At 42.9% G+C, this 21,369-nt stretch overlaps 1 protein-coding gene across 11 annotated transcripts in view; it reads left to right on the top strand.

The window, feature by feature from the left end:
- Nucleotides 1-21,369, top strand: part of ppp1r9a (protein phosphatase 1, regulatory subunit 9A) — a 363,720-nt gene that overhangs the window by 337,464 nt on the left and 4,887 nt on the right. Inside the window, exon 21 of one of the 11 annotated variants that reach the window (XR_011961324.1) lies at nucleotides 4,528-4,766. The exons of 9 other annotated variants lie outside the window; for them this stretch is intronic. Coding sequence is in view for 1 of the 2 variants with exons in the window: in XM_072575463.1 (XP_072431564.1) it covers nucleotides 10,603-10,611 (9 nt within the window). In the remaining variant the exon portion in view is untranslated. Of the gene's footprint in view, nucleotides 1-4,527; nucleotides 4,767-10,602; nucleotides 10,684-21,369 lie in introns of those variants that run through there. One more of the 11 variants, XM_072575463.1, reaches the window with a different exon arrangement.

Genomic DNA, 21,369 nt, shown 5'->3' with positions numbered 1-21,369 from the left:
GACACTAACTACCCCAATTTAATGCCCTATGTATGGCTGTCTTACCTGATCAGGTACAGAAAGCTATTAAAACCCACAACATCCACTGGCAAGATGCCGAGGTTGCACAATTCAGCAGAGAGGTTTGTTACTTCTGGGAACTAAAGGATCCCAACAGTAAGGCTACCATCGGCAAGGTCAAGACAGAACTTGACCAAACGACAGGGGCTAAACCTAAATCCAGGCCTCTATGGTATGAACTCACCCCTGAACAACTACTAGCATTTACAGAACTTAAAAGTACCCTGTCTTCAGCACCTGCACTCGGCCGACCTTTGCATGATCACCACTTCCATCTTTATGTTGCCATTCTTGACACCTGTGCTACAGCTGTTCTCGCCCAGCAACATGGCTCCTCTTGGTGCCCTGTTGCCTATTATTCTACTAAGCCTGATCCTGTTGCTCAGTGTATGCCTTCCTGCACCCAGATTGCCCCTGCCATCCATACTATGGTATTGGTTGCCTCTAATATAACTTTACATCAAAATGTAGAAGTTTGTACCTCACATTCTACAGTATCCTTGCTTACATCTAAACGTACTCAACACCTCACTATAGCTCAGCGCAGTTATGAGATTTCATTACTTAAGAATCTGATTCTCTCTTTTAAGTACACTCCTTTAACCCTGCTACATTCCTGCAGGAAGAACCTCTTGAACTATCTCTTGTTACTAAACCATGTCCTGATCTTACGGATCAGGCTCTTGTTAATCCAGACCTTACACTTCATGTCGATGGTTTTTCTTCTGTCTCTCCAGAGGGCAAATGCATGTCAGAATATGCGATTTTCACTTTATCCCAAACAATAGAAGCTTATTCCGTCGATTCACCTTGTTTGGTCGAGCAAGGTGAACTCTCTCTCTACAGCAATGGAATGGAGGTTAAGAGCATCAAATATCTAGGAGTGATGATAAGCAGCAACTTGTCCTGGACTTCCCACATAGGTGTAATGGTCAAGAAGGCACAGCAACGCCTCTTCTTCGTAGGCAGCTCTGGAAGTTTGGCATATCCATAAATATCCTCACCAACTTTTACAGATGCATGCTGTCCGGGTACATAACAGCCTGATACGGCAACTGTTCTGCCCAGAGCTGTAAGAAACTACAGAAGGTTCTATGCACTGCCCAGACTATCACGGAAGCCCGTAATGCTCTCCTACAAGTTCTTCCATCAGGCAGATTCTTCTCTGCCATTATTAGACTCTTTAACTTCAAATAATGCTGATCTTGTTAATGTTGTTCTTGCCTCGTGCATGTCCTATGCGATGTAACCTGTATGCCTTATTCTGTCCAAGTTTTTTTCACCTGATGATCTGTATGTCCTTGCTTACTATGATCTGTCTGTACTGCTCGCAAACAAAGCTTTCTACTGTACTTAGGTATGCGTGACACTTAATTCAATCAATCAATCAATCAAATAGCTGCTAATGGTGACAATTTGTGGCTAACTGTGGTTCGTGTATAATAACAGACCATGCAATAACAGGTGCCTCAAGCCCTAAGATTGTTGAAGTTGATGTTGAGTCCAGAAGGGTATAGAGTTCCCAAGCCTAAAATGAGGTGCTGTTCTTCCAGCTTCTGCTGAGGTGCGCTGGAGCGCTGCAGCAAGCCTGAGACAAAGATTTGGCCAGGGACCTACTCCCATGCCCTTTCCCAGCCCCCACACATGGTCTGCTGTTACACTCAGGTAAAAACAATGACTGCAGATGCTGGAAACCAGATTCTGGATTAGTGGTGCTGGAAGAGCACAGCAGTTCAGGCAGCATCCAAGGAGCTTTGAAATTGACGTTTCGGGCAAAAGCCCTTCATCAGGAATAAAGGCAGTGAGCCTGAAACATGGAGAGATAAACTAGAGGAGGGTGGGGGTGGGGAGAAAGTAGCATAGAGTACAATGGGTGAGTGGGGGAGGGGATGAAGGTGATAGGTCAGGGAGGAGAGGGTGGAGTGGATAGGTGGAAAAGGAGATAGGCAGGTAGGACAAGTCCGGACAAGTCATTGGGACAGTGCTGAGCTGGAAGTTTAGAACTAGGGTGAGGTCGGGGAAGGGGAAATGAGGAAACTGTTGAAGTCCACATTGATGCCCTGGGATTTTGAAGTGTTCTGAGGCGGAAGATGAGGCATTCTTCCTCCAGGCATCTGGTGGTGAAGGAGGCCCAGGACCTCCATGTCCTCGGCAGAGTGGGAGGAGGAGTTGAAATGTTGGGCCACGGGGCGGTGTGATTGATTGGTGCGGGTGTCCCGGAGATGTTCCCCAAAGCACTCTGCTAGGAGGCACCCAGTCTCCCCAGTGTAGAGGAGACCGCATCGGGAGCAACGGATACAATAAATGATATTAGTGGATGTGCAAGTAAAACTTTGATGGATGGGGAAGGCTCCTTTAGGGCCTTGGATAGAGGTGAGGGAGGAGGTGTGGGCGCAGGTTTTACAGTTCCTGCGGTGGCAGGGGAAAGTGCCAGGATGGGAGGGTGGGTTGTAGGGGGGCATGGACCTGACCAGGTAGTCACGGAGGGAACGGTCTTTGTGGAAGGTGGAAAGGGGTGGGGAGAGAAATATATCCCTGGTGGTGGGGTCTGTTTGGAGGTGGCGGAAATGTCAGCGGATGATTTGGTTTATGCGAAGGTTAGTAGGGTGGAAGGTGAGCACGAGGGGTGTTCTGTCCTTGTTACGGTTGGAGGGTTGGGGTCTGAGGGCGGAGGTGAGGGATGTGGACAAAATGCGTTGGAGGGCATCTTTAACCACGTGGGAAGGGAAATTGCGGTCTCTAAAGAAGGAGGCCATCTGGTGTGTTCTGTGGTGGAACTGGTCCTCCTGGGAGCATATCCGGTGGAGGCAGAGGAATTGGGAATACGGGATGGCATTTTTGCAAGAGGTAGGGTGGGAAGAGGTGTAATCCAGGTAGCTGTGGGAGTCGGTGGGTTTGTAAAAAATGTCAGTGTCAAGTCGGTCGTCATTAATGGAGATGGAGAGGTCCAGGAAAGGGAGGGAGGTGTCAGAGATGGTCCAGGTAAATTTAAGGTCAGGGTGGAATGTGTTGGTGAAGTTGCTGAATTGCTCAACCTCCTTGCGGGAGCACGAGGTGGCGCCAATGCAGTCATCAATGTAGTGGAGGAAGAGGTGGGGAGTCGTGCCGGTGTAATTACGGAAGATCAACTGTTCTACGTAGCCAACAAAGAGACAGGCATAGCTGGTGCCCATACGTGTGCCCATGGCTACCCGTTTGGTCTGGAGGAAGTGGGTGGATTCAAAGGAGAAATTGTTAAGGGTGAGGACCAGTTCGGCCAAACGAATAAGAGTGTCGGTGGAAGGGTACTGGAGAGGAAAAAACAGAGGGCTTGGAGGCCCTGGTCATGGCAGATGGAAGTGTAGAGGGATTGGATATCCATGGTGAAGATGAGGCGTTGGAGGCCGGGGAAACAGAAGTCTTGGAGGAGGTGGAGGGCGTGGGTGATGTCTCGAACGTATGTGGGAGTTCCTGGACTGGGGGGATAGGACAGTGTCGAGGTAGGTAGAGATGAGTTCAGTGGGGCAGGAGCATGCTGAGACAATGGGTCGGCCAGGGTGGTCAGACTTGTGGATCTTGGGAAGGAGGTAGAACCGGGCAGTGCGGGGTTCCCGGACTATGAGGTTGGAAGCTGTGGGTGGGAGATCTCCTGAGATGATGAGGTTCTGTATGGTCTGGGAGATGACGATCTGGTGATGGGGGGGTGGGGTCATGGTCGAGGGGGCAGTAGGAAGAGGTGTCTTCGAGTTGACGTTTGGCTTCAGCGATGTAGAGGTCAGTGCGCTAGACTACCACTGCGCCCCCTTTATCCGCTGACTTGATGGTGAGGTTGGGATTCAACCCCAGGGCATCAATGTGGACTTCAACAGTTTCCTCATTTCCCCTTCCCCCACCTCACCCTAGTTCTAAACTTCCAGCTCAGTACTGTCCCAATGACCTGTCCGGACTTGTCCTACCTGCCTATCTCCTTTTCCACCTATCCACTCCACCCCCTCCTCCCTGACCTATCACCTTCATCCCCTCCCCCACTCACCCATTGTACTCTATGCTACTTTCTCCCCACCCCCACCCTTCTCTAGCTTATTTCTCCACGCTTCAGGCTCACTGCCTTTATTCCTGATGAAGGGCTTTTGCCCGAAACGTCGATTTCAAAGCTCCTTGGATGCTGCCTGAACTGCTGTGCTCTTCCAGCACCACTAATCCAGAATGCTGTTACACTCAACCCATTCTTGGCCAAGATTTGGAGGTACCGGTGTTGGACTGGGATAGATAAGATTAAAAATCACACCAACAGTTTATTACAAGCGTTCGGAGCGCTGCTCCTTTGTCACTAGCTACCTGCCAGTGGATAGCTATGTCAATAGCTACCTTCATCACCATCAGTAGCTATTCATTCTCCCAGGCTGATCGTTATCCATTCTTTTGTTTGTCCACCGGTTATTCTGTCTCTTTGTGCTCAATCTCCACCTATTATTGTTTACTTGTTAGGTGACGTGCCTGAAGATTGGAGGGTGACTAATGTTGTGCCATTATTTAAGAAAGGTTGTGGGGAATTGCCTGGGAACTACAGACTGATGAGCCTAATGTCTGTGATGGGTAAGTTGTTGGAAAGGATTCTGAGAGACAGGGTCTACAGGTATTTGGAGAGGCAAGGACATTTAGGACAGTCAGCATGGCTTTGAGCATGGGAATTTGATTGAGTTTTTTGAAGGAGTGACCAAGACAGTAGATGAGAGCAGTGCAATAGATGTTGTCTATATGGTCTTTAGCAAGGCCTTTGACAAGGTACTGCAAGGTATGTTGTTAAGTAAGTTTAAATCTTACAGGTTCCAGGGAGAGCCAACCAATTGGTTGCAAAATTGGCTATACAGTTGAAGACGGGCTGATGGTAGAGAGTTGTTTTTCAAATTGGTGGCCTGTGACCAGCAGTGTGGCATAGACATCAGTGCTGGGCCCACTGTTGTTCGTAATTTATATAAATGATTTGGATGAGTATTTAGGAGGTATAGTTAGTAAATTTGCGGATAATACCGAAATTGATGGTACTAGGACAGGACTTACACAGTCAGTGTTAGGGCATTGGGGAGTATTATTGAACAAAGAGATCTAGGATACAGGTTCATAGCTACTTGAAAGTGGAGTCACATGTAGGCAGGTTAGTGAAGGCGGCTTTCGGCAAGCTTGTTTTCATTGATCATAGCATTGAGTGTAGGAGTTAAGACATCTTGTTGCAGCTGTACAAAACACTTGGAGTACTGCATGCAGTTCTGGTAATCCTCTTGTGGAAAGAATGTTCTTAAACTAGAAAAGTTTTATTAGGATGCTACCTGGACTGGAAAAGTTTGAGTTATTAGGAGAGGTTGGATAGGCTGGGATTTTTTTTTCCCTGGAGTGTAGGAGACTGAGGGGTGATCTTATAGAGTTTTATAAATTCATAAAATGCATAGATGAGGTAGTCAGCTTTCCCATGGTAAAGGAGTCTAAAATTGGAGGGCATAGTTTTAAGGTGAAAAGGGAAAGACACAAAAGAGTCCAGTGGGACAGTATTTTCACACAGATGGTGGTGAATGTCTGGAATGGGCTGTCAGAGGTCATGGTGGAAGCAAGTACAGTTTTGTCATTTAAGAAACATTTGGACAGGTACATAAATGGAATAGGTATAGAGGGCTGTGGACCAAATGCAGGCAAATGGAATTACAGTTGTATAGTCCTTTATCCGAAATGTTTGGGACCAGCTGGTTTTCAGAATTCAGAAATTTTTGAATTTCAGAATAAGTGACAATGTGATGGTGAAAATTTTGAATATTTTACCGGAGGAGCAGACTCACTCAGTAAAACGGGCCTTGAGAGAGAATTGAGGCCTGCCACTGCTTGGCCACACCCTCAAATGTTGCATTTGAGTGACACACATCAAGTGGGTGTCAACTTTGGTTAATTGTTTGCATGCCTATCAACCTTATTAATGAGAAAAAAAACTTCACAAAAAGCCTCGGACTTTGGAACTTCTTGGATTTCGCAATTTTGAATAAAGGATTGTCTACCTATAGTTTAATTGTGAAAACTTGGCAGCACAGACAGGTTGGGCTGAAGGCCTAGTTGCCATGCTGTAGACCCCTATGACTCCTTATGCAACCAACCACTTCTCACCCCAGTCTTCTGCATAAAAGACAACTTTTTTCTCGCTAGACAGGGTCAGAATGAGAGAGACTAGGTTCCAAGGGAAGGAGAGGAGACGGGACTAACTACGGCAGTTTGATTTAAGTAACTCTTGAGCTTGCTTTCATGTCTGGTGGGGCACACTCCAGGCTGCCTTCAGAATCCACACACAAGTGAGTTCCAGAAGCAAGTTACCACTCAGCCTGTTTCCTTCTCCCTTTCCAGGCTGCTCTTTGGAAGTGAGGAGGGGAAGGTGGAGAAAAGAATTGGCAGTGTATCTGATTTAGTCTACGCATTCACACATAATCACTCTGCTCCACTCTTTACAATCTGCCTCCCTCCCTTTCTTTCTCATGCACTGTCTTGCCCTTGGTCTTCCTTATGCACACTCCCCTTTCCTGCTTCCCTTTCACTTTGCCTTTGACTCCCTCAAACAAGAGCAGGACTTAGACCATTAATGTAAGGGCCCTGGGGAATTTTGCCAAACAAAAAGACCTAGGGGTGTGAGTACATAGTTTCTTGTAAGCCGAATCACAAGTAGACAGGGTGATGAAGAAAGTGTTTGGTACGCTTGCTTTCATTGGTCAGAACTTTAAGTATAGAGGTTAGGGCATCATGTTGTGGCTGTATAGGACATTGATGAGGCCACTTTTAGAATACTGCGTACAATTCTGGTTGCCCTTCAATAGAAAGGAAGTTTTAAAACTTGAGAGGGTGCAGAAAAGATTTACAAGGATATTGCCGGGGGGTTTGAGTTATATCAAGATGGTGAATAGGCTGGGCTCTTTTTCCACGGGAGCATCAAATGTTGAATGGTGACCTTATGGAGGTTTTTTAAAGCATGAGGGCATGAAATGGGTGAATAGCTAAGGTCTTTTTCCCAGGGTGGGGAGTCCAAAATGAGAGGGCATAGGTTTAAGGTCAGAGGGGAGTTTAAAAAGGACCTAAGGGGTAACTTTTTCATACACAGAATGATACGAGTGTGGAATGAGCTGCCAGAGGAAGTGGTGAAGGCTGGTACACTTACAATGTTTAAAAAACATCTGGAAGGTACATGAATAGGAAGGGTTTAGAAGTGTTTAAATGCTGGCAAATGGTAGTGGTGGAAGTGTGTTTTCTAGCTGGAGGTCCATGACTAGTGGTGCTCTACCTAGGATCCATACTGGGACCGCTGCTGTTTATAATACATATCAATGAGTTGGATGAAAATGTAAATGGATGGTTTAGTAAGTTTGCAGATGATACAAAGATTGGTGGAGTTGTGGATAGTGTAGAAGGTTGTCAAAAGATACAGCGGGATGTAGCTCAGTTGCAGGTATGGGTGGAGAAGTGACAAATTGAATTTAATCCATGGGAGTGTTGCTGAACAAAGAGACCTTGGAGTGCAGGTTCATAGCTCCTTGAAAGTGAAGTCGCAGGTAGATAGGATAGTGAGGAAGGCGTTTGGTATGCTTTCCTTTCTTGGTCAGAGTATTGAGTACAGGAGTTGGGAGGTCATGTTGCGGCTGTACAGGACATTGGTTGGAATATTGCGTGCAATTCTAGTCTCCTTCCTATCGGAAAGATGTTGAGAAACGTGAAAGGGTTCAGAAAAGATTTACAAGGATGTTGTCAGGGTTGGAGGATTTGAGCTATAGGGAGAGGCTGAACGGGCTGGGGCTGTTTTCCCTGGAGGGTCGGAAGCTGAGGGGTGACCTTATAGAGGTTTACAAAATTATGAAGGGCATGGATAGGATAAATAGACAAAGTCTTTTCCCTGGTGTCGGGAAGTCCAGAACTAGAGGGCATAGGTTTAGGGTGAGAGGGGAAAGATATAAAAGAGACCTAAGGGGCGACTTTTTCACGTAGAGGGTGGTACGTCTATGGAATGAGCTGCCAGAGGATGTGGTAGAGGCTGGTACAATTGCAACATTTAAGAGGCATTTGGATGGGTATCTAAATAGGAAGGATTTGGAGGGATATGGGCCAGGTGCTGGCAGGTGGGACTAGATTGGGTTGGGATATCTGGTCAGCATGGACAGGTTGGACTGAAGGGTACGTTTCCATGCTGTATATCTCTATGACTGTAAGGCTGTATAAGTGTGTGGTGCTGCACTTTGGGAGATCAAATGTTAAGGAAACGTTTACAATTAATGGCAGGACCCTGAACAGCATTGATGTATAGAGGAATCTAAGGGTTCAAGGCCATAGCTCCCTGAAAGTGGCCTTGCAAGTAGATAGGATGGGAAGGAAGGCAAATGGTATGCTTGCCTTTATTGGTTGGGGAATTGAGTACAAGAGCCAGGATGTCATGTTACATCTTTTTAAGACTTTGGTTAGACCACACTCAGAGTATTGCATTCAATTCTGGTCACAACATTACAGGAAGGATGTGAAGGCTTTGGTGCAGGAGCAGAAAAGGTTTACCAGGATGCTGCCTGGATTAGAGGGCATGAGCTATGAGGAGGGGCTAGAAAAACTCAAGTTGTTTCCTCTAGAGCAGTGGAGGCTGAAGGGAGACTTGATAGAAATCTATAAAATTATGAGATGCATAGATACGGTTGACAGTCAGAATCTTTTTCTCAGAGTTTAAATGTCTAGAACCAGGAGGCATGCATTTAAGGTGAGAGGGGGAAAGTTCAAAGGAGATATGAGGGGCAAATTTTTTTACACAAAGTGTGGTAGGAGTCTGGAACGCGCTGCCAGGTGCAGTGGTGGAGGCAGATATGATAGGGGCGTTTAAGAAACTTTCAGATAAGCACATGAATATTCAAGGAATGGAAGGATATGTCTCAATGGCAGGCAGAAGGGATTAGTTTAATTTGATGTCATATTCATCACAATATTGTGGACCGAAGGGCCCATTCTTGTGCTCTATCAAGGGCAGGCGGAAAGGATTAGTTTAATTTGGTGTCATGTTTGGCACATCATTATGGGCTGAAGGGCCTGTTCCTGTGCCGTATTGTTTTATGTTCTAAATGGGGCTAGGTCAGATTGGGATGTCTGATCGGTGTGGACGAATTGGACCAAAGGGTCTGTTGCCACACTCTGACTCTGTAACTCTTCTCACATACTTTCTTCCCCCTCCCTCCCAAGTACTCAACCTGTCCCTCTCCTATACCATCCCATTCTCTGACTTGGTCCCTCTCCCTCCCACTCTATCTCCCTCTGTCCCTCCCCCCACTCTCCTATACCCCATTATCTTTCCTGCTTTGACTTACTTCCCTCTCCCATCTCCCATTCTCTCACTCTCACTGCCCCTTTCTCTCCCTCACACCCTCTTCCCCTTGCCCTGCACCCCTCTCGTCTCCCACCACTATCCCTCCATCACATCTTGCCTTCAACTGAAAAGCGGGGCCAAGGGACCAAATGTGGCAAGATGTCATATATAAAAAGGTATAGAAGAAAGTGGTAATATGGGTCAGAGAATTGCAAGAAGAGACAAGAGGAATAAACTGAGGAATACAATAACAATCAAGACAAGATTTTACAATAATGACAAAACTAAAGGCTCTATTCTATCTGAATGCATAATATTAATAACAAATTGAACAACTTGATAGCGGATGTTGAAATAAATAAATGTGATGTGGTAGCCATTATGGAGACATGGCTGCAGGATGTCAAGGATTCGATCCTGAATATTGAGAGGTATATGGCATTCAAGAACAGGAAGCTAGGTAAAGGCGGAGGAGTAACACTATCAATCAAGAATAGCATCTGTGAAATAGTTAGAGATCTGCTTGGTTCATGAGATCAGGATGTAGCATAAATTTAGATAGAGATAAGAAATAATAGGGGAAAGAAGTTAGTGAGTGTGGTCTGTAGGCCCCCGAACAATAACTACACTGTATATCAAATGATCAAAGAAGAAATATTGGATGCTTGTGGTAGAAGTGCAGCAAGGATCATGGGTGACTTTAATTTACTTATGAACTGGAAAAATCCAAATAGGAGTAGTAGTCTAAGTGAAGAATGCTTTCTTACAGCATCACTGTTCTGGAACTGCCCAAAGCAAGTTATATTAGATATGGGATTGCATAATGTCACAGAATTAATTAATTAATGCTAAGTTGTCCATTGGTGGCAACACCAAAGTATGATTGGATTTTATATCCAGTTGAAAAGGTAAAGATTAGATTGAAGACTAATAATTAAACCATAATAAGGGCAATTGTATGGGCATGAAAGCTGAGCTAGCTAAAGGGACCTGGTATTGTAGAGTCAGGGACAGATCAATAGAGACACAGTGGCAGACATTTAAGGAAATATTTCAGAATAGTTAGAATAATGTGGGTGTATTTGTGGATTATGAGAATTGGAAATGGACAAATGGTTACAAAAAGATATTGACAGTTTAAATGAGTGGGTAAAGGTGTAGAAAGTGGAGTATAATGTGGAAAATTTTGAAATTGTCCATTTTGGCAGGAAGAATAAAACATGAAGCATTTTTCTAAGTGGTGAGAGATTACAGAGGTCTGTGATGCAGAGGGATCTGGATGTCCTCATGTATGAACTGCAAAAGGTTAGTATACAGTAAGTAATTTGGAAGACTAATACAATGTTAAGAAATATTATGAGAGATAATAAGGAGCTTATGTTTCAGGTATACAGGTGAGCTAGTACTTCCAAATAAACTTGTTGGACATATAACCTGGTGTTGTGTGATTTTTAACTTTGTCCTATAAGAATTGGTTGGGCTTGGCTTGTATTCGCTGGATGTTAGAAACAATTTAAAATATGTAAAATCCTAAAGGGTTTTGACAGCGTAGATGTGAAGAGCAAGTTTTCTCTTATGGAAGAATCTAGAACTAGGGTTTACTGTTTAAAAATCATGGATCACCTGTTTAATACAGATTAGGCAAAAATCTTTTTGTGAGGGTTGTGAGTCTTTAGAAACCTCTTCCTGAAAATGCAGTGGAAACAGAATCTTTATGTATTTTAAAGGCAGAAGTGGATAGAATCTTGTTAAGCAAAGGGTTGAAAGGTTATCAGGAAGGCAGGAATGTTTTACTCATCTTATTGAATCATCAAGCAGACTCAAGGTGCTGAATTGCTTACTCCTGCTCCCGATTCGTATGTTCATATGTGCTAGAGACAAGCTTGCATTTTCCTCTAGACAGTATATTGAAAGCCAAATGGAAGTTTGATAAATGGAATTAGTGGTGAACATGTATCTGTTCCTTTGTACAAAGTGCACCTAGAATGTGACCTACTATCCAGAACAGTGACATTTGGAAATGGTCAGAAATTACCCATTAGTGGGTCGACACACTCCTAAAGAATCATTTGTGCAGAGTAAAGGTTGTAGCTTTGTCCATCATAGAGGCTGTTAAAGAGGTGAAGCAGTTACAGGAACAAATTCCAGGCATATCTTTTACCGGTACATATAGAGACCAGAACAATGGTCGAACAAACTCCTTCACCAGATGTCAATGTGCTACCACAAGCAGTTGTAAGATCAGTGAGATATTTTCAAAAAGCTGGAGTATTTAGCAAGTTGTCTTTAATTGAAACTGAGAAAGCAAATCCAGAATTAAGTATGTTAGCACAATCAGCCCACACGAAAGCTGAGGCTGAAGGAATTCTGGAACTTTATTCTTTTAAAGATGGAGTTCTGAGGGGGAAGTGGAGGCATCCTCACAGATCTGCAGATGAAGAATGATGGTTATTCTTCCAGTAACGGTTCTGTCCTGATATAGTAAAGAGCTTTGGAAGGAAGCACATGAAATTCCACAGCTGTACTTGGAGGAATACAAAGACTCAGACATTGATAAACAGGCATATATTCCTGTTTGGTCTTCATAAGGATGCACTGCAGTTCTGTAAAACATGCCATGCAATCAGGTAATGAGAACGCCATTAATACTGATATATATTTTTGTAGAACCATTCTGTGGAGTGTTAATAAATTGTGTAAGACCATTACAAAAAATGAAAACTGAACACCAGTATATCATTACAATTATAGGTATGACAGCTAGATTTCCAGAAGCTATTCCTTTGGCAATTACAGCTAGAGCCGTGGTAGAATAATTTGCTCAATTGTTTTTCTCAATATGGGCTGCCAGTAGAAATACTGTTAGACCAAGCTTCCAACATTGTCTCAATTAAAAGACTATATCTTTTTATTGTTCTTTATTTATAATTGTGGACTGAAATGGGAAATAGACTATTCCTAAAACCAAGGAATGTGGAAGCAATTGCTGTTTTAAAAAAGCAAATGTGAATAGTGTTTGCACTGCTGCTTTATTCAAGCAGTGGGGTAAGATGTTTGTAGACAATCTGACCCTGGGGATGTGCACGAAATTGAATTCAGCTGGCAACCGATTGCTGATTGGTTTGTGGGTGGATGCGAAAAGCTGTCAGTCTGACAACAACTATCTGACTCCTGGCTAGCTGAACAGTTTCTGGATGTGAATGATACCGGAACATACGTCAAGAATTAGTTATGTCATGTAAATATGTTTGAACAATAACATTGGAGAGAAGATGGTTTAAAAAAAAGCAAGAATATCAAGTGGTGAGACTAGTGGAGAAAGTCTGACACTGTAACAGTGAATTAGAAGGAAGTGTAGACAATTCACAAAGTTAACCTCCCAGTACTGAAATACTAAAACAGTTAGACTCTATTATTGCACTGGGAGGAAGGACAACAGAAAGATTATGGGATAATTATGGGATTCAAGGGCATTGATTGAAATCCACTGGGATGCATTACATTAGGCAAACATAAGATCTTAAGATAGGGGAGCAGAATTAGATTAGATTCCCAAATGTAGAAACAGGCATTTGGCCCAGCAAGTCCACACCAACCCTTCGAACAGTAACCCACCCAGACCCATTTCACTATGTTTAGCCCTGACTAATGCTCCTAACACTATGAGCAATTTAGCATGACCAATTCCCCTGATTTGCACATCTTTGGATTGTAGGAGGAAACCGGAGGACCCGGGGAAAACCCATGCAGACACAGGGAGAATGTGTAAACTCCACGTAGACAGTCACCAAAGGTGGGAATCGAACCTGGGTCACTGGCACTGTGAGGCAGCAGTGCTAACCGCTGAGCCATTGTGCCCCCTTCCGCCGAGCCACCATGTTGCCCTGCGCTGAGCCACCGTGCCGCCCTCAATTAGGCATTAAGTCTGTTCCACCAATTGATCATGGTTGATATGTTTCTTAACTTAATTCTCCTGCCTTCTTCCTGTAACACTTGATGCCCTTACTAATCAAGAAACTATCTATCTCTGTTTTAAATACACTCAATAGCCTTCACCGCCATCTGCAAAAATGAGTTCCACAGGTTAACTGCCCTCTGGCTGAAGAAATTCCTCATCTTAGTTCTGAAAGGTCATCCCTTCACTGTGAGGCTGTGCACTTAGGTCCTAGTCTCTCCTACAAATGGAATCATCTTCTCCATGTCTTCTTTATTCAGGCCTGTCAGTATTTTGGAAGTTTTCAATTAATTACTATCACCTCTCCGCCCTCCACCCCCACCAATGCCATCCTTCCAAACACCCAGAATTTTTAACTGCTCCTCATATGACAACCCCTGAGAATCAGGGTCAGAACTGCTCACAATATTCCAAATGCAATTTGATCAAAGCCTTACACAGCCTCAGCAGTACATCTCTGCTCTTGTATTCTAGCCTTCCTGAAATGAATGCTAACATTGCATTTTCCTTTCTAACGGCCACCTGAATCTGCATATTAACTTTAAGAGAATCCTGAACAAGGACTCCTAAGTCCTTTGTGCTACAGATTTTCAAAACCCTTGCCATTTAGAAAATAGTTTAGAAAATATTCTTCCTGCTATAACTTTCCACATTATTCCATCTATCACTTCCATGCCCACACTGCTAGTTTGTCCAAATCCTTCTGCAATTTCCCCACTCCCTCAAAACTACCTGTCCCACCACCTATCTTTCAGTCCTTTGCAAATTTAACAATAATGCCCTCAGTTCCTCCATTCAAATAGTTACTGCATTAATGTGAACTCCACTGGTCGCTGGGTGTGTCCTGAAATAAACATCTCTATCCCCACTCTCTACTGTCTGCCAGTCACTGAATCCTCCATCCATGCCAGTACCTTGCCTCTAACACCACAGGCTGTTATCTTATTTAGCAGCCTCCTGTGCGGTACCTTATCAGAAGCCTTCTAAAAATCCCAATAGATCACATCCATTGCCTCTGCTTTGTCTCACTTGATTATTACCTTCTCAAGGAATTCTAGCAGATTTATCAGGCACGATCAGATGGGCCAATGGGCGGAGGAGTGGCAGATGGAGTTTAATTTAGATAAATGTAAGGTGCTGCATCTTGGGAAAGCAAATCTCAACAGGACTTTTACACTTAATGGTAAGGTCCGAGGGAATGTTGCTGAACTAAGAGATCTTGGAGTGCGGTTTCATAGCTCCTTGAAAGTAGAGTCAATAGGATTAGATTAGATTATTAGATTAAATTACTTACAGTGTGGAAACAGGCCCTTTGGCCCAACAAGTCCACACCAACCCTCCAAAGAGCAACCCACCCAGACCCAGGATATGAAGAAGGCATTTGATATGCTTTCTTTTATTGGTGAGAATATTGAGCACAGGAGTTGGGAGGTCATGTTGTGACTGTATAGGACATTGGTTAGGCCATTTTTGGAATATTGCGTGCAATTCTGCTCTCCTTCCTATCAGAAGGATGTTTTGAAACTTGAATGGGTTCAGAAAATAATTACAAGGATGCTGCCAGGGTTGGAGGATTTGAGGTATAGGGAGAGGCTGATAGGCTGGGGCTAATTTCCCTGGATTGTCAGAGGCTGAAGGGTGGCATTACAGAGGCTTATAAAATCATGAGGGGCATGGATAGCACAAATAGACAAGGTATTTTCCCTGGGGTGAGGGAGTCCAGAACTAGAGGGCGTAGGTTTAGGATGAGAGGGGAAAGATATAAAAGAGACCTAAGGGGCAACTTTTTCATGCAGAGAGTGGTGTATGGATTGAGCTGCCAGAGGAAGTGGTGAAGGCCAGTACAATTGCAACATTTAAAAAAAACATCTGGATGGGTATATGAATGGGAAGGGTTTGGAGGTATACGGGCCAGGTGCTGGCAAATGGGATTAGATTAAGTTGGCATATCTGATCGGCATGGACGAGTTGGACCAAAGGGTCTGTTTCCGTGCTGTACATCTCTACAACTCTGTGATCTCTACTTGACAAAGCCACACTGACTCAGCCCCATTTTACCATTTTATCTCTCCAATCTGGAGGCTTTCTGTCTCTATTCCTGATGAAGGGCTTTTGCCCGCAATGTTGATTTTCCTTCTACTCAGATGCTGCCTGACCTGCTGTGCTTTTGCAGCACCACTCTGATCTAAACTCTGGTTTCCAGCATCTCCAGTCCTCACTTTTGCTTATTTCACCATGCACTTCCCAAGTCCTCCATAATCTCATCCATGATAATGGGCTCATAAAATCTTAGTAATGACTGATTCCCATCACCACCAAAGTCTGTACAATCTCCACAGCTGTAGGAAAGGTTTAGAGGGATAGGGGTCAAATGCTGGCAAATGGAACTAATTGGGTTAGTCCAGATGAGTTTTTTCTGAAGGGTCTATTTCTCTGCTGTATAACTGTATGACTCTATAACTTTGCAGTGTAGTCCTTCTAGTCTGGATAATTTATCCACCTTCAGACCTTTCAGATTCATTCTTACCTTTTGTATGTCTAAAATCCTCTTGCAATCTTATTTTGTATTACTACCTAGCTTACCCTAATACTTCATCTTCTCCCCGCCCATCTTATTGCTTTTTCTAGCTCCGCTGTACTGGTTTTTAAAGGCTTCTCAATCTTCTAGCTTCCCACTAATCACCACCACATTCTATGTTTTTTCTGTCGCTTTTACACTGTCGCTGACTACCCTTGTCAGCCATGGTTGCCTCATTCTCCCCTTCATATGTTTCTTCTTCCTTGAGATGCATTTCTACTGTGTCTCCCAAATTATCCCCAGAAACTCCTGTTTTTTGCTCTTTCACCATCTTCCCATCTAGGCTCCCTCTCCAATCAACTCTGTAAAACTGTTACATTTGATTTCAACTTCTGCCTCTCAAACTGCAGATTCTATCATATCATGGTCACTGTCCCTTCGGGGTTCCTTCACCTGAAGCTCCTTAATCAAGTCTGCCTCATTACACATCATCAAGTCCAGAATTGCCTGTTCCCTAGTGGGTTCTACCACAGCTGCTCCAAAAAACAATATAATTGACATTTCGTGAATTCCTTTTCTTGTGATCTGTTACCAACCTAATTTTCCCAGTCCACTTGCAGATTGAAGTCCCCATGATTACTATAATTGTGCCTTTCTTCCATGCTTTTCTATCTCATGATTTGTTTTCTTCCCCGCATCCTGACTGCTGCTAGGAAGTCTGTATATAACTCCTATCAGGATCTGTTCCTTTCAGTTCCTCAACTCTACCCATATGGATTCTATGCTATCTGAGTCTCAATGACTTTTTACTATTGATTTAATTGCATTTCCAACTAACAAGGAAATCCCACTCCCTCTGTTTTCTGTCCTGTTACTTGTTCTGGAAATTTTAATAACCTCTGCTCCTCCTCCTCTCACTTTTTCCATAATTTTCCATGCAACTGTACCTACCCCCCATTATTTAGTTTAAAGCTCAATCCTACTTATGTGTGTAGCTACGACTCTGCTCCCAACATCATTCAGGTGGAGTCTGTCCCATCAGAACAGCTCCTCCTTCCCCAGTACTGGGTGAATGTCTCATGAAGCCGAACTAGGTTCTTCCGCACCAACCTTTGAGCCACATGTTTACCTCTTTAAAGCATGTTGTCACTATAGGAGAATTAGTATCAATAAAATAATATCCTCATCATTTAAGACCAGGAAAAACAAGTTCAGGCAAAAAGAGATTTAGTATGTTAGAAAGTCACTCGATTGAATCTAGCCAAAGCAGTAGGAGCTCATCAGCAGAGTATCAATTCCTAAATCTAATGGTGGGTCAACTATATTCTGCATAGATTATAGAAAAATAAATGTAGTCACATAAACAGTTCAGTACCCAAACCCTCTGTCGCAGTATTGTATTGATAGGGTTGGCAATGCCTCATTCCTTACAAATCTGATTTATCAAAGCACTAGCAAGCACTATTGACTTCAGGAGCTTACGAGGTACCAGCTTTTGTCGCACTAGATAGGGTTTATCAATTTTGAACCATGCCACTTGGGTTTAATAAATATTCCAGTTGCATTCCAAAGAATACTGAATCAAGTTGTCAGTAGTGTCCTAAATTTTGTGGCCTACTTCAATGAGGTATTAATATTCAGCAGTAGCTGGAAAGAAAATGAAACATAATTTAAGTTTATATTATCAGAATTGTTCATATTGCAGAAAAAAGTACATAATTTTTGCAGTGTCACGAATGTAAAGGTGTTGAAAAAGTTGAATTTTTTAACAGTAGAAAGATTGTATAAATCTTGTATAAAGAGTGAAAGAATTGAATTATTGTAAATTTTTTATGTTGTTATTTATATGTCATTTTAAAGGATCATAGGACTCATTTGACAATGGCATGACATCTTCCAATGGTAAAGGCATGTTGCAATCACATATATTTAAGGATTATGAGAACTGGAAAATGGCCTTTTGAGCTCTACTGGCTTGCAAAGGAATTATCATATAATTACTTTCAACTGGAATGTCCAAAAGTTTAACTAAAAAGACTATGGTCTTTTTGCTGGTTACAAAAAGAAAGCAAGCAACTTTGGAAAGCAGTGTCATGCAAGGTTTTGGAGAGAGAGATAACGGTTGACTTTTAGTGTTTTCATTGTTGAGCAAACAAACCTGACAAACCCTCATAGAGATATTCAGCTGTCACTCAGCAATAGTCTCTGAACTGAGGAGGCTTTGGACTGGAAATATTAGCCCTGTTTCTCACTACACAGAGCTGCCAGACCTGTTGAGTTTCTTCAGTGTTTTGTTTTTATTTCAGACCATCAGCATCTACTGTTGCCCCTATTGCTGTTCATATATTCTTCCCTCACTCAGTCTCCCTCAATCCCTCCCAACCATCCTGTCTTCATTCCTCCCAGTCTCAGTCAATCTCTCCTTCCTCCTTCAAACTCTACCTCAGATCTTCCCTCTCCTTCCCTGAGTTCCCTATTTCCTACATTTGGTATTGATGGACTTACTTGTAAATCTACTAACAGCAAATGTGGGAGAGAAGCATCTCTTTCTTGAATCTTCTAACTTCTGGTGGAGGGCCAGAGCGAATCCATTAGCAGGTCACTGATTACAAAAGCTGCTCTAGCATTATTATGAACTATACTTCTTTACCATCTGTTTTCCTAATATACTGTAAATAGCATATCAATAATAGCTTGTATAAAAATAAGGACAGGGCTGGCACAGGCTCAATTAATTTCAGTGCTGTATTATTCTGTAACAGCTAAATTATATCTGCATATTTTGATCCAATTGTTGCCTGCCTTTTATTCCAATTTTTACAGGGTAGGGACTACAGAAGTCCTGACTCCCACTCAGCCTGTTTTGGAAGGTTTCAGTCAAGATTAGAGTGGTGCTGGAAAAGCATAACAGATCAGGCAGCAGGAAAATCAATGTTTCGGGCAGGAGCCCTTCATTCTGAAACCTTGGAAGTTTTCATCACTGTCCCTTCTAGCCTCTGTGACAATCACGTATCTCCTTATCCCAACAATTATTGCTGCATTTGTTTCTCTCTCTACAACCCCACCCTGATCTGTTGCCTGAATATGTCACCCAGAAGGCTTTGCAGCGGTGACCATCTGTCTCTGGTTTTTCCATCTGGCAGTTGGCCAGTCTATTCAGTAAAACAGAATAAAATCATGTTTCCACAATCACATTCTGCAGGTCCTGCAAGTTCTTAAGCCGCTTTCAGCCTGATAAACTCCCATTCTAAGGACAATTTCTTAATATTGAAAAACATAATTTCATTTGCTTTATTTTAAACAGCCTTATTGATTTGCCTCCTTCAAGAATCTGCATATATTACACTTTAATTATCTATATTACTGCACTCCCTTTAAAATTGTGTCATTTATCTGCAATGAAGAAGAAAATGTGCTCATTGTCTATTAAGCTTATTAATAATTTGCATATTATTAACTTGTCATTTCCCATCTTGAAGCAGTCATCAGTCTCATAACAGGCATGATTCTTCACTTGTGCTCCTCTCATCAGACACTGGATTAGGGTGGCCAGTAAGTTTAAAATTCAACACTGATTTTTCCAATTGAATTCACAAATTTTCAGCCATAAACACTTGCCTCTCTAAAACCTGAGAAAGCTAGGCATTCGGATAAATCAGATAGTATTTACAAGTTTTCCCTCTAGGTAATGTCTTCAAGTAGCTTGAATGTCTCCAGAGCTTCAAGGATTTCATCATTAGCTACATGAATAATACTTGTCTTTTAGTTCATAAAATGTGTATTCAAAATAGCTTATCATAAGCCATTTAATGTCCTCCAAATTGAAGTCTCGCGCAGTAAATGGAACTGAGTTGGTCCTCCATGACAGCTTAAGTAATCTGACTAGTTCAAGCAGATCCACTGTACAAAGGGCAGTGTTGATCAGGCAGTCTGAATTACTGATGAAACACAGAGAAGTGCATTCATCACCGGAAGTTGTGATTCTTCCACCTACACTCTGGATTATATTACAAATTAATGTCTGAATATGGAGGCGGTGTTAACTGGACATGTAGTCAATGGTTTGTAGAGTCACAGAGACAGAAACAGATCCTTCGATCCAACTCATCCATGCTGACCAGATATCCTAAGTTAATCTAGTCCCATTTACCAGCACTTTTTTTCTACAGAACGCCACTAGTCAAGGACCTCCAGCTTAAAAAACACCCACTACTACCATTTGCTGGCATTTAAACTCTTCTAAGCCCTTCCTTTTCACATACTCATTCAGATGCCTTATCAATGTTCTTATTGTACCAGTCTCCACCATTTCCTGTGGCATCTCAGTCCATATATGCACCACCCTCTGCATGAAAACGTTTCCCCTTAGGTCCCTTTTAAATCTTTCTCCTGTCATCTTAAACCTATGTCCTTTAGTTTTGGATTCCCCAACCTCAGGGAAAAGACCTTGGCTGTTCACTGTATCCATGCCCTCATGATTTTATAAACATCTATAAGGTCAACCCTCAGCCTCCGATGCTCCAGGGAAAACAGCCCCAGCCTATTCAGCCTCTCTCTATAGTTCAAACCCTCCAACCCTGGCAACATCCTTGTAAATCCTTTCTGAACCCTTTCAGGTTTCACTATGTCCTTCCTAAAGCAGGGAGACCAGAATTGCACACAGTATTCCAAAAGTGGCCTAATCAATGTCCTGTGCAGCTACAACATTACGTCTCAACTCCTATATTCAACGCACTGACCAATAAAGGCAAGCATGCCAAACGCCTTCTTCACTATCCTATTTACCTGCGATTCCACTTTCAAAGATCTATGAACTTGCATGCCATGATCCCTTTGTTCAGCAACACCCCTTGGGACCTTACCATTAAGTGTTGAAGCCCTGCCTGATTTACCTTTCTAAAATGCAGCATCTCACATTTATCTAAACTAAACTCCATCTAACACTCATTGGCCCATCTGATCAAGATCCGTTTGTACTCTGAGGTAACCTTCTTCACTGTCCACTACACTTCCAATTTTGGTGTTATCTGCAAGCTTACTAACCATACCACCAATGTTCACATCCAAATCATTTATATAAATGATGAAAAGCAGTGGATCCAGCACCAACCCTTGTGGCACACCACTGGTCAAAGGTCTCCAATCTGTAAAGCAATCTTCCACCACCACCCTCTGTCTCTAACCTTTGAGCCAGTGCTGTATCCAAATGGCTAGTTCTCCCTGTATTCCATTAGATCTAAACTTGCTAACCAGTCTCCCATGAAGAATCTTGTCGAATGCCTCACTGAAGTCCATTTAGATCACATCAATCCTCTTCGTAACTTCTTCAAAAAACTCAATCAAGTTCATGAGACAGAATTTCCCACGCACAAAGCCATGTTGACTATCCCTAACCAGTCCTTGCCTTTCCAAATACATATAGAACCTGTCCGTCAGGACTCCCTCCAACAACTTAACCACCACCAATGTCATGTTCACTGGTCTGTAGTTCCCTTGTTTTTC

The sequence above is a fragment of the Chiloscyllium punctatum genome, chromosome 8 (assembly GCF_047496795.1).
Source record: "Chiloscyllium punctatum isolate Juve2018m chromosome 8, sChiPun1.3, whole genome shotgun sequence".
NCBI lineage: Eukaryota > Metazoa > Chordata > Chondrichthyes > Orectolobiformes > Hemiscylliidae > Chiloscyllium > Chiloscyllium punctatum.
This window is presented reverse-complemented; position numbering and strand designations above follow the sequence as displayed.